At 45.9% G+C, this 12,998-nt stretch overlaps 1 protein-coding gene across 1 annotated transcript; it reads left to right on the forward strand.

The window, feature by feature from the left end:
* Nucleotides 1–121: 121 nt before the first annotated feature.
* On the forward strand, nucleotides 122–6,576 carry LOC308163784 (optineurin-like; the record flags this gene model as incomplete). Its single annotated transcript, XM_080537972.1, has 8 exons — nucleotides 122–153; nucleotides 621–770; nucleotides 1,216–1,300; nucleotides 1,848–2,006; nucleotides 2,494–2,577; nucleotides 4,991–5,049; nucleotides 5,275–5,366; nucleotides 5,929–6,576. The coding sequence occupies 8 exons, from the start codon at nucleotides 122–124 to the stop codon at nucleotides 6,048–6,050; spliced, it is 783 nt and encodes a 260-aa protein (XP_080394098.1). The 3' UTR covers nucleotides 6,051–6,576.
* Between the last annotated feature and the right edge of the window lie 6,422 nt (nucleotides 6,577–12,998).

Here is a 12,998-nt window from a genome sequence, read left to right on the forward strand (position 1 = left end):
TGAAACGTGTTATGATTGGTCAGACCTTTGTCTGTGTATGTAAACAGCTGGGTATTTTTAAAGGACCCATGACCGATTTAGAGGTGCCTGTCTCAATGAGGCTAAATCCATGTGTTGAATCATGTTGAACGATGCACACGTTTCCAAAATCACGTGGTATTTTCCGTCGACTTGACAACAACATCTTTAGATTTGTATTCGAACGATGAAAGACTATTACGCAAGTAAGGGAATCTATTATCAACAGGCAAAATATTAGACACCTACGCTAGATTTGACAGTGTCCTGGGGGCCTTCGTTTAGCGCCAGTTAAAGAGAGAGAGAGAGAGAGTGAGAGAGAGAGAGATTCCTGCTCCTCCTCGAACAGAGCCCCCTGCACCGACGAGCGCAGCAGAGAGAGGGGGAGGGAGAGGGAGGGAGGGAGAGAGGGAGGGAGGGAGAGAGAGAACACACCCACCGGGACTGAAAACATGTGAACTATTCCCCCCCCTCCCTCTCTTCTTCCTCTCTCCCCCTCCCTCCCTCCCCCCCTCCCTCTCTTCCCTCCCTCTCCTCCCCTCTCTTCACCCCCCCGCCCTCCCTCTCCCCCTCCCTCCCCCTTCCTCTCTCTCTGTGTGCAGATGTAAGGATGTGGACCAGGAGGTGGTGACTCTGCGGGCCCAGCTGGTGGAGAAGCAGGCGGTGCAGAGTGAGAACTACCGGCTGAAGCTGCAGCTGGACAGCATGCAGAACCAGAGTCAGCTGGAGCAGCGGAAGGCTACGGAGGAGAGGTGGGAGACCTCCTGGGAGACCCCCCCACGCCCCCCCCCCCACACACACACACACATTGATTGATTGATTGAAAACTTTATTAGAAGGTTTGCAGAAGTAGGTACATGAAAGTACATATTACATACAAGGTCAACTAAAAGGATAAAAACCCAAGAAAGCCACTGGCTTATTTCAATTGGGGTCCACACACACACATTTACTCAGTCCTTTACTCTCAGAAACCCTGCCGAGTATGTGTATGTGCACCCGTGTGCTGGGCAGGTGGTTGGTCGTTGGAAACCCCCCTGCTTTGCCTTTTGCCTTTTTTAAATCTCCCATCTGCCCCCACCCCCAGCCCCCCTATCAGTTTCCATGGGTCAGTGGGGTTTTTATTTCTGTGTGCACACCACCCACCACCCTGAGGTCACCAGTGTCCCCCCCCCCCCCTCCCCTACCCTCCCTCAGGAGTAACCTGTCCCAGCTGAAGGATGCCTACACCGAGCTGTTTGAGGACTACAACGAGCTGAAGGAGGAGAGGAAGAAGAGAGAGGTGACAGACAGTCAGGCGACCCTCTCGGTCACAGAGACATGTGACTGCGTTTACTTGCACACCATATTCCCATTAAGGTCAATATTCGGGGTTATTGGAATATTCTGAATAAGGTGTTTACATGCGCTGTAGCAACTGGAATATTCCGTTTACATTAATTGGCATATTCCCGTGGTTCGGGGGGGACAATAGTTGTTACTATAGTAACGTTAGTGTTGGTAGCTTGGTTGTGGTCGTTGAGCGGGCGTTATTGTGGGTCCGTTATTGTGTTCTCCTACTTGCGCTTTTTGAACCACAATTTAACTACAACACTCCTGCTGATCCACTTTGTCCTCGACATTGTAAGATAAGAGCGAGAAAAAATGGTGAACGAGTGTAGCTAGCTGTCCTTGGCAACAGCACAACCCAGGATTGCATGCTCGAGGATACAGGAATATGGTGTGCATGTAAACGCAGTCATTGAGCTTGTTTGATACTTGCGTGCTGTGGTCATGGTGGTGTGAGTCTGACCTTTGCCCCCTCTGTGCCCCCTCTGGTGCCCTCTTAGCTGCCCTCTGTGTCTAAGGAGGAGCTGGGGGACCTGCAGACACGGCTGGCCTCGGCGGAGCAGGCCCTGGCTGCTAAGCAACAGCAGATCGACGCCATGAAGCAGGAGATGTACCAGAAGGAGCAGGAGCTGGAGACCATCTCTGTGTTCCAGGCGCAGGTAATGGTGCTCTCCTGTAAATACAGAAGAAAGAGGCTGTGCTACTGTAACCTATGTTTGTTTCGTGTGGGGGTGTGTGGGTGCGCGTGTGTGTGTGTGGGGGGGGGGGTGTGGGTGTGTGTGTGTGTGGGAGGCGGGGTAGGGGGGGTGTCTGTCTCTGTCTGTCTGTCTCTGTCTCTGTCGGCCTCGGTCTCTGTCTCTTTCTGTCTGTCTCTGTGTCTGTCTTTGTCTGTGTCTGTCTCTGTGTCTGTCTCTGTCTTTCTGTCTGTGTCTTTCTGTCTCTTTCTGTCTGTCTCTGTCTCTGTGTCTTTCTGTCTCTGTGTCTTTCTGTCTATCTCTGTCTCTGTCTGTCTATGTCTGGCTCTGTCTGTCTCTGTGTCTTTCTGTCTGTCTCTGTGTCTTTCTGTCCGTCTCCGTGTCTTTCCGTCTCTGTCAACGTGTGTTATCGTGCTAACCCGTGTGTGTGTGTGTGTGACTGTGTGTCCAGGCGGAGGTGTACTCCTCTGACTTCTACGCCGAGAGAGCCGCCCGTGAGAAGATCCACGAGGAGAAGGAGCGCCTGGCCGCTAGGGGTGTAACGGATCACGGAAATTCCGTGATCCGTTCGGATTGCCCTCCACGGTTCGGAACGCATGTGTACCGCGGATCAATTGCAAAATGTTAACAAGTAATAATATTACTTAATATCTTACTTAATATGTCTTGTAAATCACAATGTAGAGTTGCCATGAAAAGATAGACGCGACAGTTGCGGGCTTTGTTTTACTCTAAAGCGCAATGATAGGTTGATAATGCGAAAAAAAAATAATCCGTTGTTTGCTCACTACACGTGAAGCTGGGACTCCACAACAACAAGGCTGCGTTCGTAAATCCGCTCTGGAATCTGATCAGCGTTCAAGGAACGCCTCTTGTCCAATCAAATTACTTGGTCCCTTTATGACGTCGGACCCAGTGTGCGCTCCGGCGCTCTCAAAGCGAATTTACGAATGCGGCCCAAGTGTATCATGTTACGTTGTTCGGCGGAGAAGAACTCGAAATGCCTCCCTCGTCATTTAAATCCCATGTACTGGAGCACTTTGGCTTCTCTGTCAACTATGACGGGAGGCACGAAAAAGGTAGCTCGACAACTTCTGATAATGTAGGCATTTTTTTCATACCATGTTCAAAATAAGGGTTCACTTTATTATTTAGTTAAAAGTGGCATAAAACATGTTTATTCATCTGCTTTAAAACCTCATAGGAGCCAACGGACCCCGATGGGCATCCGAAGTGATATAAAGAGTTTACCTTGATCAATTCTCTTTTTCAATCACATTTTTTTCACAACTTTGCATGCTATACGATGCCACCATTTTTTTCCAGAGACGGTAAACACGGCCTAAGTCACATCCAGTTTTCTCCAACTGGAGAATGTGTCATGTCCGTGCCCCGCGGTGGTGTAGCGGTCTACGCACTGACCGCTAGTGCATGCTGCCCACCGGGGCCGGGGTTCGTATCCTGGCCCGCCAGATCCAGATATGGCCGAGGCACACGGGAAGCGGCATATTGGCCGGCCGCTTCCGAGGGGGGTATAGGAGTATTTCTGGACTAGGATCCGTCGCGCAACACCGCCCCCTGGGTGCCGGAATAACGGTACTGGGCTCGAGGAGCCAGTCAGCCTAGTCTGCCTGGCGCCCTCCTCTGGGACTGCCGGCCACGGGGTCGTGCGGCGGATCCCATGCAATAGGCAGGGGATAATTGGATGCTAAGTTGGGTTAAATTGGCTACCAAATTGGGTGAAAAAGGGATAAAATCTGAAAAAACAAAATTAAAAAAAAAGAATGTGTCATGTCCGGTTTCAACACCGAATTTCCATACCATTGGTCGGCCAACCCCAAAAAATCCCCCCCCCCCAAAAAAAAGAAAAAAAGAAATCTGATACATGAGAAAGGTCAAAGGTCAAAGATGGTGCCAACATATCTCCAAATGGCCTAAACATATAGGTGTCCGCCTAAACATACCTGTACTAAAACAGGTACAAAGTTGCATTTGCTCACATTACTAGCATCGACTTTGGCACAAGTACTAATAAGACCCTGGAGTACTGATTCCTAGATGATTTGGGCTTCGTTATCAGGTTTCCAAGGTGATATTCACTGTAAAAGCAGGCGGAGACTGAATTTGAGATGTTTTATAATGTTCTAGCTCTATTTGCTCTGACACAGTAACATAGATTTTGATTCTGACACTTCTACAGCCACCCCACAGGTGTTAGCTTTCATTTGATAACAATATCATTATGAAGGCCCTTGTGATTGTGGAGATATTCTATATTCACTGTGGGCATGTCATTTCGAGCAGAAAACCAGAAAAATTAGGTGGATAAGATGAGGTTAAAGAGCCCAGTGATTCACTGCTGCAACCAGGCGCCTCCTCCCTCTCTCCTATCATTTAAATTGAGTGTATTTCAGTATAATTATGTAATGTTTGAGTGTAGAATATGTTATATATATATTATATATATGTATATATATGTATGTATATATATATATATATATATATATATATATATAATTTTAATAATTTTGCCATTTAGCAGACGCTTTTATCCAAAGCGACTTACAATTACGAATTACAGGGACATTCCCCCTGGAGTAACTGAGGGCTAAGTGCCTTACCCAAGGGCACACTAGTAGTGGTGTGGCTTCAGGCGGGATTTGAACTCACAACCTTCCGATCCCAAGTCCAACTCACTATCCACTAGACCACCACTACCCCATATATATATAATATATATATATTACCAGTTTTGACATCTTGAATGTTGTTGGTTTTTGTCACATAGTAAAAGTGGTGTTTTTACAGAATTCAAGGAAAAAGCAGTTTTTATAAAAACAAAAATGTTTTGTGTTGATCCGAAAAATGATCCGATCCGTGACTCAAAAACCGTGACACGATCCGATCCGTGAGTTAGGTGATCCGTTACACCCCTACTGGCCGCCCAGCTGGAGTTTGTGAAGAAGCAGAACAACCAGCTGCAGGACGAGATGGACTCACTGGGCAGGTATGTGTGGCGCTCACACGCGGTCACATACCGATCACTACGGGTCACACTCACAGTGTGAGTCAGGCACTTACAATGGAAGCCTGTCACTGGAAGAGTCCCAGTCATGTAGTGATAGTCATGACCCAGGCGAACGAGTTGCCAGATTGGTCTTTTTGTAACATTGGACTGTGACGAAATGTTTTATTGAGCTTGTTTTTGATGTTGTTTGTTTTCTCTCTCTAGGCAATCCCTGAATGTGATGCAGAGGAGACACCTGCCACAAGGAGGCAGTCCACACGGGGGCGCTGGTGCACACACCTTGCAGGGAGCCAGAGGTACAGTCCAGGGCTAACCACTTAGCAGTTCACTTCGCTTTTTACAATGACAAAAGAAACAGCCGAGGTTTTTTTTTATTTCATCATTTATTCAAATCAAATCAAGTTTTATTTGTATAGCGCATTTCTCACAAGATGTGACTCAATGCGCTTCACATGATGACAGAGGCAAAGGTAAAAAACCTGTACACTGTGCATCCAGGAAAATTCCCTCGCAGCCCTCTACTCATAGAGCGACTACTACCAGTTTGCCTACCAGCACACAGCAGCCACCAAACCCCCCCCAAACCAGCCCCCAAACCCCCCCCCCCCCCCCCGAGGGTCCCCAGCCGCCCCACACACCCGCCCCGCCCCACCACCAACACACCCAGCCCCGCACCAGGCTAGCCAAGCAGTTGCCCCAGCGGCGGCACTTTTATTGTTCACATTTATTGTTCATGTTCAGACAGATATCACCTAACAAGACAGGTACTCCTATTCACACTAATGCAGTTGTAGACAGGTCCCAGTGTGGTACTGGTTCCTCGGAGCTGACACAGTAATACCTTGGTATGTCCACCAGGTGGCGATGCCAGGGAATGGCAGCAGCAGGGGAACATTCCGGAGCACGCCTGTCCCAAGTGCATGGAGGTCCTCCCAGACCTGGACAGTCTGCAGATCCACATCATGGACTGCATCATCTGAGCCTGTCTCATCACAGTCTTCCACTGCTTCAACAACAACAACAACAACAACAACAACAACAACAACAACAACAACCACAGTAGCAGAAACACTTTATTTTGAGTCCGAGTCTTCGTCATCTGTGTTGGTTCAGACCGGTATTTTCTGGGTGTTGCTCTTAGCTCAGTCTATTAATAGAAAGAGCATGCCTTTATGATTTAAATGTGCTTCTTCCTAGAAGGGAAGCCATACAACGCCCTACGCAACCTGTAGAATAGATTGTTATAATCCAACAACTGTTATTATGCAACAAGTGTAACAAATAGTGTACATCGGGTGTGTTCTAAGCTACTGTAAAGTTGATATTAACAAGCCACTTGACAATACGGGGTGATAAAACAGAAAACGTAATGCAACTGTGAGTAGATTTGGGTCTTTTATTTGTATGTTTTTTCCCCGTCATAAATGACAGATTATTATTATTATTACACACTTTGTTTATTTAATTGGAGCCCATTCTATACTATAGGACATTTTATGCATCTTTTTTTTTCTACGGCTTTGTGAGGGTGGTGTGTCATCTTAAGGCTTTGTGAGGGTGGTGTGTCATCTTAAGGCTTTGTGAGGGTGGTGTGTCATCTTAAGGCTTTGTGAGGGTGGTGTGTCATCTTAAGGCTTTGTGAGGGTGGTGTGTCATCTTAAGGCTTTGTGAGGGTGGTGTGTCATCTTAAGAGGTATTTGAATCAAATCAAGCTGTCATTTTCTAGTTCTATTATTGAGGTTACAACGACTGACTTTTTGGTGAATATAATCATCCGATCAACGTCTGGTTCAATGAAGGAAGAGACACAAGGCACTTTCATGTTTTTTCCCCCCTAATTTGACCAAATATGGTAATTAAAACAAATGAATATATATTTTGCATATTACAGTTTATCCAGCATCAGACCAAATGTGCACATTTGCATACAGGAAGGTAGCACGTGTGAACTCTGGAAAGCCTATAGTAAAGTGCCTACAGTTATTGTAGCTGTCCAATATTTATGTATTAAATTATACTAATCATGCGCTTTCAATCTGTAAAGGAAGTATGGAAAATATGTAATAAAGGTTTTTGTCTTGTAAAGCCAACAATGTTTTTCTGTCTTTTTCAATAACTGATGTTGTTGCATAATAGCACATATTACCAAAGACCTTTAATAATATTTATACAACAGTTAGTTCCGACCAAGTAATTTTATTGGACAAGAGGCATTCCATGAGTGCTGATATACAGTATAACAGCACTGGGACCATTAACTATATGTATCACTCCGCCGCACAGGTGTTCTACTAAATGACCGTTAATTAGACTACATGTTTGTGATGTGAACCTGATGTTGTTGCATAATAGCACATATTACCAAAGACCTTTAATAATATATATAAAAGAGGTAGGAGACCTTTTAGACGATGCAAGGGGGCAGCAAGGGTTGCGAAACCATGAACAAACCGCCTGTAATAGCTGCTAAAACCTAAAAACGAGCGAAGTTCTGAGATGTGTTTTGGTGGGGCCCAGTTGGCAACTGCACTAATCTTATCTGGGTCTGTGGCCACCCAATCTTTGGAGATCACATGACCAAGATACTTCACCTCGCTCTCCTCCCTTTCACGGCACAGTGGGGAAATTGCTTTCACATCACTTCACGTCATAATGAGATCAATTATTTAATAATAATAATAATAATAATAATGGATTTTATTTATAAAGCACTTTACATTTCAAGAATCTCAAAGTGCTACAGTCAATAAAAGAAACAAAAACAGCACAACACAATAAAGATCACTAAAAACATCAAAAGCAGAAAGGTTAAAAAGACACTGTGGCATAAAACGAAAGAAAAAAATAAATACAAATCTGGCTACTGGAACGCTTTGTTAAAAAGATGAGTCTTAAGTCCGCTCTTAAAAGAGTCGACCGACTGTGGTGCTCTCAGGTGGGCAGGGAGGGCATTCCACAGTTCGGGGGCGATGGAGCAGAAGGCTCGGTCTCCCATGGAGCGGAGGTGGGTTTTGGTGGGTTTGAGGAGGTTTGCATTTGATGAGCGGAGAGTGCGAGTGGAGGGGCTGTGGGATTTGACCAGGTCCTTGAGGTAAGGGGATGCGTTGCCGTGAATGCATTGATGAGTTAACAGTGAGATTTTGTAAATGATCCGAGAGGAGATGGGAAGCCAGTGTAGTGAGTGGAGGATGGGTGTGATGTGATCGTATTTGCGCACTCTCATCAGGATCCTAGCAGCGCTGTTCTGAATGTACTGGAGCTTCTGAAGGCTCTTGCTAGGGATCCCGATGAGAAGTGCGTTGCAGTAGTCGAGCCTGGAGGAGACAAAGGCATGGACTAACTTCTCGGCATCGGGCAAAGACAGGGTGGGGCGGAGTTTTGCTATATTTCTAAGGTGGAAGAATGACGTTTTGGATATGTGTTTAATGTGGGCCTCGTAGTTGAGGTGGGGGTCCATTCGAACACCAAGGTTGGTGACGACGGATGACAGAGGGATAACCTGTCCAGAGAAAGTGATGCTTGTTATGGGGGATGATTTAACCAATGGTGAGGGGTGCCGATGAGGATGGCTTCTGTTTTGCAGCTATTTAATTGAAGGAAGTTAACTCTCATCCACGCCTTTATCTCCTCCAGGCAGATGGTGAGTGCAGATGAGGTTGACTGAGGGGTTGGGTCCAGTTTAATGTAGAGTTGTGTGTCGTCAGCATAGCAATGGTAGGGGATACCCTGCTTGCTGATGACACGGCCGAGGGGTAACATGTACAGGGTGAAGAGGGTGGGTCCGAGTACGGATCCTTGGGGGACACCACAGGTGACAGGCTGGGTCCGGGACTTTGCACCTCCCAAGGAGATGCACTCGGTGCGTTCGGAAAGATAGGATGTGAACCAGTCCAGAACAGTGTAGCAGAGTCCGATAGTGGAGTGAAGGCGGTCTAGGAGGATGGTGTGGTCGACGGTGTCAAAGGCGGCTGTGAGGTCCAGGAGGATGAGGAGAGAAGGAGAGCCGGCATCGGCTGCCATGAGAATGTCGTTTGTCACCCTGACCAGTGCTGTTTCAGTGCTATGGGCGGAGCGGAAACCAGACTGGAATTTTTCTGCAATGTTATTGCTGCTGAGGTGATGTTGGAGTTGGGTGGCGACTATTTTCTCCAGGACCTTGGAGAGGAACGGGAGGTTAGAAATGGGTCTGTAGTTTGCGAGGGTATCCGGGTCTAGGGTCGGTTTCTTAAGTGCTAAATTCATTCAGCATAGTATGTTATGATTGTCCGTCCATTTTGAATATAACCTATATTTTCGTTTGTTTGACCTAGTAATCTCCCTTCCCCTGGTTATTTGAGAGGCTGGATGCTTCCTCCATGAGCAGTCTCACCAACTTTCCGCAGGCAATGATCAGGACCTCCCGAGAACAGGGGCTACCAGTTCACCATTTTCATGGTGTATTCAAAATCAGATTATGTATGGGTTCAATTGACTTAATGGATTTAAGGAGGACTAGATCCTATTAATGAATAGGGTGCCCTAAGGCACTGCCCCCACCAATAGCAAGCTAATCTGGCATGCAAATTAAATCCTGCCTCAATATGCCTGCCTGTTTAATGCGACCCATTACACACTTTCACTTATTTATATCTATTATTATAACAGAATAGGCTTATAAACAAACTGGCCCCTACATGAGGGAGGTGATTATTCAGTAAATGGGGCTCACGCAGAGAAGAGAAGAGTTAGCCTAGCTAATGCTATCTCCCTGCAGATAGGCCTTGGGTCCAGAGGAGGGAGCAGTCATGTTTCTCTCTGATAGAGTCTCAGCCTCTACTGTCACTGGTTCTCTCCGTGTCTGGGATTGTGGTGGGATTGAAACATTAAACATTTAACCTAGGAGTTCCTCTTTTATCTAGTTCTATGACATGACACATAGTCATGTAGTTAATTGATAGATTTTCCTTTAAATGTGACTAAATGAGAAGTTCATCAGCTCCTTCCGCTGTTGTGCATGTGTCAAAATGTCCTCCCTTGTGGAATAGGCGATGCAATTTTTCAATGTTGGAAAAATACTTTGTACTGCTCACATAATAATGTAAGGGGAACGTATCCTGCCTTCCAATATTACCTTATTTTGTTTCCTACACTTTTGAACAGATGTTTCATTGCCATTGTTATGCACACCTTAAAACTGGAAAAGCCAAATGTGGTGGAACCCCAGAGAAACAGAGACAGAGGCCAGGAGAATATACAATGATTTATTAAGGATGATATACACAAAGAAATAGGCCCTACACTAACTAGTGGAAAAAAACAAACATAAGGTGTGATGCAGGCGATAGTTATGGGGTGTGTAATTATACTATGTGTGTGTGCGTGTATGAGGTCAGGGGTGTTGTATTATGTGCTGCGATACTACCCTAGTGAGCAAAGTCCGAGATCCAGAGGGGGCAGTCAAGGGGAATGTCCAGGGGTCGGGCCAGGGAGAGTGATCCAGGAGAGAGTAGTCCAGAGGGGTGTCCAGGGGTCGAGCCAGGGAGATCAGTCCGAGAGGGTCCAGGGGGTCCAGGGAGACACAGGAGAGGGTAGCTTGGGCGGAATGAGACACAGGGGTAAGGAGGGAGCCATACAGATAGTTATGTTCAAGCGTTGGATCTCCGTCTGTAGCAGGGTTAAGTAGGCGGCTGTCCAGGTGGTGATTGGGACAGCTGGGCTGAAAGGTAATAGCCCACACCTGCTGCAAACAGAGCCAGAGATCCGGCCCACTCAATCCGGCCGGGAGGGGGCGCCAGAACGAGGCTCACGGGGGCGTGTCAGATTAGGAGGCACAACAGCCATCACATTACATTGCCTCTTGTATAGTATATATCTCATAGCTTAAATATCTCCTTCACTAGATTTATTGCTCTTCAACCTTTATTCTCTTATTCACTTTAGCCTGCTTTTCTTGAAGGAGATAAATGATTTGTTGACTGAGCAGCTTATTTGGAGTCATAATCTGGCACATGATCACGCTGAAGGGCAAGTGGGATGTCTGCTGAGGAGTTCTTGGCATTTTTAGCCTCTCCTCTCTACGTTTCTGCTGGGTTCTTCATGCCTGGTTACCCCGGAGCCCGCTTTGTTAGTGTCGGAGGGAATAAGGGTCATGAAGAGGCCAGGTTGCACCCCAACCCTGTCCTGAAATATTACAGCCAGGTTCACTTACCCCTCCTCCTTTCGCAGAAGAGCTGTAAGACACCTTCAATAGCAAAACCATAGAAGTCCATGGGGGAGAGGGTGTTCACATACTATAGGATATTCATATGGGTTCTTTATCCACTGAAAAAACTTGGTTTAAAAATGTATTCTTTTTTTAATTTATTTTTTTACTGGCAATATGAATTAATTGTATTATTTCGGTCAATATGACATGTGATATTGTTCAAATGTATGCTTTGTTTATCTAGGGTATTAGCCTATATCTCATGACTGGAAACTGCTTTCTGGAAAGTGACGGTCTATTTCAATCTGTCTCAACCTCCTCCAGCACATACTACAGCAGAACTTGCTTTTTTGACTGAAATCAAATAAGACATGAATTGAATATTTTCTGTTTATCTGACATCAGGAGCCTGACAAATATAAATAAATAAAGGGTTCCCAATGCAGGTATGCTTGAGTGTGTGCACCTCATTTCAAGCACAATTAACTTGAAATGGAGTGCTACAGGATCAATAGTCCCCAGTTGATCCAAGGGGTCTGTCACTCCATGAAAATAGCACACATATGTTAATACACCCCAGCTTAACAACAACTTAGAGGATTTACTGTTGCCGTTTTCAGACCAACATGAATAACAAACAGTGGGGCACCCCTTGGGAGCCATTTTCTTTTATTCCAGCTCCAATTAATCTTTAGGGGAGATACCATTTAAATCTAGTGAACAGGGGTACAACAATGTGTGTTGATACCGACAGGGACATTGCATCAAAATAACAGGCTTTATGCTTTTATAAGCCAGAGGTGCGAGTTTCACCATCTCTGCGAAGGCAAAAGTCAGGATTGCTTGCCGTGTTTTCATTCTATTTCTGTGAATTGTTGTGTGGGTTGTTCTCAAAGAAGGTAGTATTATTGGGAGCACAAGTAGAGGTTGCGTTAAATCAGATTTTGGGTCACAACAAAATGTGTCTCACATCTGAGGAGATGAGATGCTAAAACTATGACTTACCTCAGTAGCCCGATAAAGGAGCACCATGTAAAGACAAGCTAAGTGAAAACGGTGTGACCCTGGGCTTTGTCTCTTTCTCTCTGCGGCCCGTTACCATACAGATCACACACCAAAATAAAGCAGATCGGGTGTGCTGCTTTTTGCAATCCCCCAACGGGTGCTTATGTGAAAAACAACTTTCCTGCATTTTCAGGCTCAGAATGTGGCATTTATTTGCAGAACTCTGTTTCAATTGAAAGGGAATGGCGCTGAAGGAGGCACAGGGGACAGTGTCTCATCGCCACCACTTACCCACTCTTATAGGTCTGCCGAGGAGGCAAACCTCAGCAGGCAGCCCCAGTTAAATGGTGAAGACCTCCACCAGTCAATGTAATGTGACTCACAGCTCCGATGGCTCCAGACTCTCAGGCCTCTGCTCAGGCGTGTGTGGGTGGGCTTACTCACAATTGCACATTGGAAGCACCATTTGGTTTCTGCAGACAACTCTGACATCTATATGTATTGACCTCTAATTAGAGTGCCTTCAGACAATGGAACATGGTGTATGTTTATTGACCCAGAGAAGCATCCTTCTAGTGCGGTTGATCTGCTTTTTGGGGTTTGATGAGAATGGATACAAAATAACGATAGACGTCCTTGATGAATGAAACAGTGACCATTCAAATAACTGAAGGGGGAAGAGATGGGGAAAGTCGTTGTGTTGTGAGGTGAGCCGTAGAAGAATAGAGAAACAACAGGT

Source organism: Nansenia antarctica (assembly GCF_963989245.1).
Source record: "Nansenia antarctica genome assembly, chromosome: 8".
Taxonomy (NCBI): domain Eukaryota; kingdom Metazoa; phylum Chordata; class Actinopteri; order Argentiniformes; family Microstomatidae; genus Nansenia; species Nansenia antarctica.